Source organism: Microtus ochrogaster, linkage group LG9, assembly GCF_000317375.1.
Source record: "Microtus ochrogaster isolate Prairie Vole_2 linkage group LG9, MicOch1.0, whole genome shotgun sequence".
Classification (NCBI taxonomy): domain Eukaryota; kingdom Metazoa; phylum Chordata; class Mammalia; order Rodentia; family Cricetidae; genus Microtus; species Microtus ochrogaster.
In genome coordinates this window covers 26,321,127-26,322,432 of record NC_022034.1, presented here as the reverse complement: position 1 = coordinate 26,322,432, position 1,306 = coordinate 26,321,127, and the positions used below count along the sequence as shown (strand labels likewise).

The window sequence follows — 1,306 nt, the reverse complement described above, 5'->3', positions numbered from 1 at the left end:
CATCTACCAGGAGGAGCACCCTGCTGTCAGTGGGGAGCACCTACCAGGAGGAACACCATACTGCCAGTGGGGAGCATCTACCAGGAGGAGCACCCTGCTGTCAGTGGGGAGCACCTACCAGGAGGAACACCTACCAGGAGGAACACCTTGCTGTCAGGCTTGACCTTGTGTTTCTCCATGTACTTTATGAGGCTACTGTTGGCATACCTGCAAGGATAGGAACGCACATGATTTGTATTCCTAAAGGACAGTTCTAAGGCAAGTTTCTATGTGCAAACACATTACTGAATACCAACACATTATGAAAAAAAACCAGTTGTTAAACACGACATATCAGAGTCTTTAGTGCTATAGTCACTTTGGGAACGCTTATGTGTAATCATTAGAGCGGAAAAATATATGTCTTGAAACCCAGCAATGGTCCTAGGCACGCTCCCTCTAAGAGACGGCTGGCTTGGTGTCTGCTCTTGAAGTACTGGAGATGGCGAGTTGGTCATGCATGTTAGGCAAGTGCTCTCAGCGAACATCATCTTCCTACATCTTTCCCTTTTTATTTTGAGACAGGTCTCACCAAGTTGTACAGGCCTTCAACCCACCCTTCTGTCTCAGCCTCCTGAGCAGCTAGGATCAAAGGCCTTTGTTATCAGGCCTAGCTTAGAGACACTTTTAAACATGAGTATCAGAACATACAAGAATACTCTTATACTAGCATTTCTACAATATAAAACAAACAATAACAAAAACCCCAATCTTCAACCTATAAACAGCCAAAAATCCACATATTAAAGAAACAGAAATATTAGGCAAACCAACTGTTAATATATTCAGAGTAAATGAAATGTTATAAATATGCAAAACTGAATAGGGAAGATGAATGACACCATTTACATAAAGCTCAAAGACATATCAAACTAAATAAATATCAGAGCTAAAACTGTGGGATTACAAACACAAATCCTGAGTACCCAGTCTTCCTTGTAGGAGGGAAAACAGAGAGGTACCCAGAGACATCAGCACACTTAGTAACATTCTACTTCTTAGACTAAGAGGTGAGTGGAAAGATATTCATTTGATTATTCTCAGTATACAATATTTGTATTATTTCCTATGTATGAAATAAAATTCAAATGGTTTCAAAATATAAAAAATATGAATTATAGGCCGGGCGGTGGTGGCGCACGCCTTTAATCCCAGCACTCAGGAGGCAGAGGCAGGCGGATCTCTGGGAGTTGGAGGCCAGCCTGGTCTACAAGAGCTAGTTCCAGGACAGGCACCAAAACTACAGAGACACCCTGTCTTGAAAAAC

The 1,306-nt window shown here is 42.0% G+C and overlaps 1 protein-coding gene across 3 annotated transcripts in view; it reads right to left on the bottom strand.

The window, feature by feature from the left end:
• Window positions 1–1,306, bottom strand: part of Cdk19 (cyclin dependent kinase 19) — a 140,457-nt gene that overhangs the window by 9,980 nt on the left and 129,171 nt on the right. For all 3 annotated transcript variants that reach the window (XM_005363552.2, XM_026787358.1, XM_026787359.1), the window contains one exon: window positions 135–207. In XM_005363552.2, coding sequence (XP_005363609.1) covers window positions 135–207 — 73 coding nt within the window. The remainder of the gene's footprint in view (window positions 1–134; window positions 208–1,306) is intronic.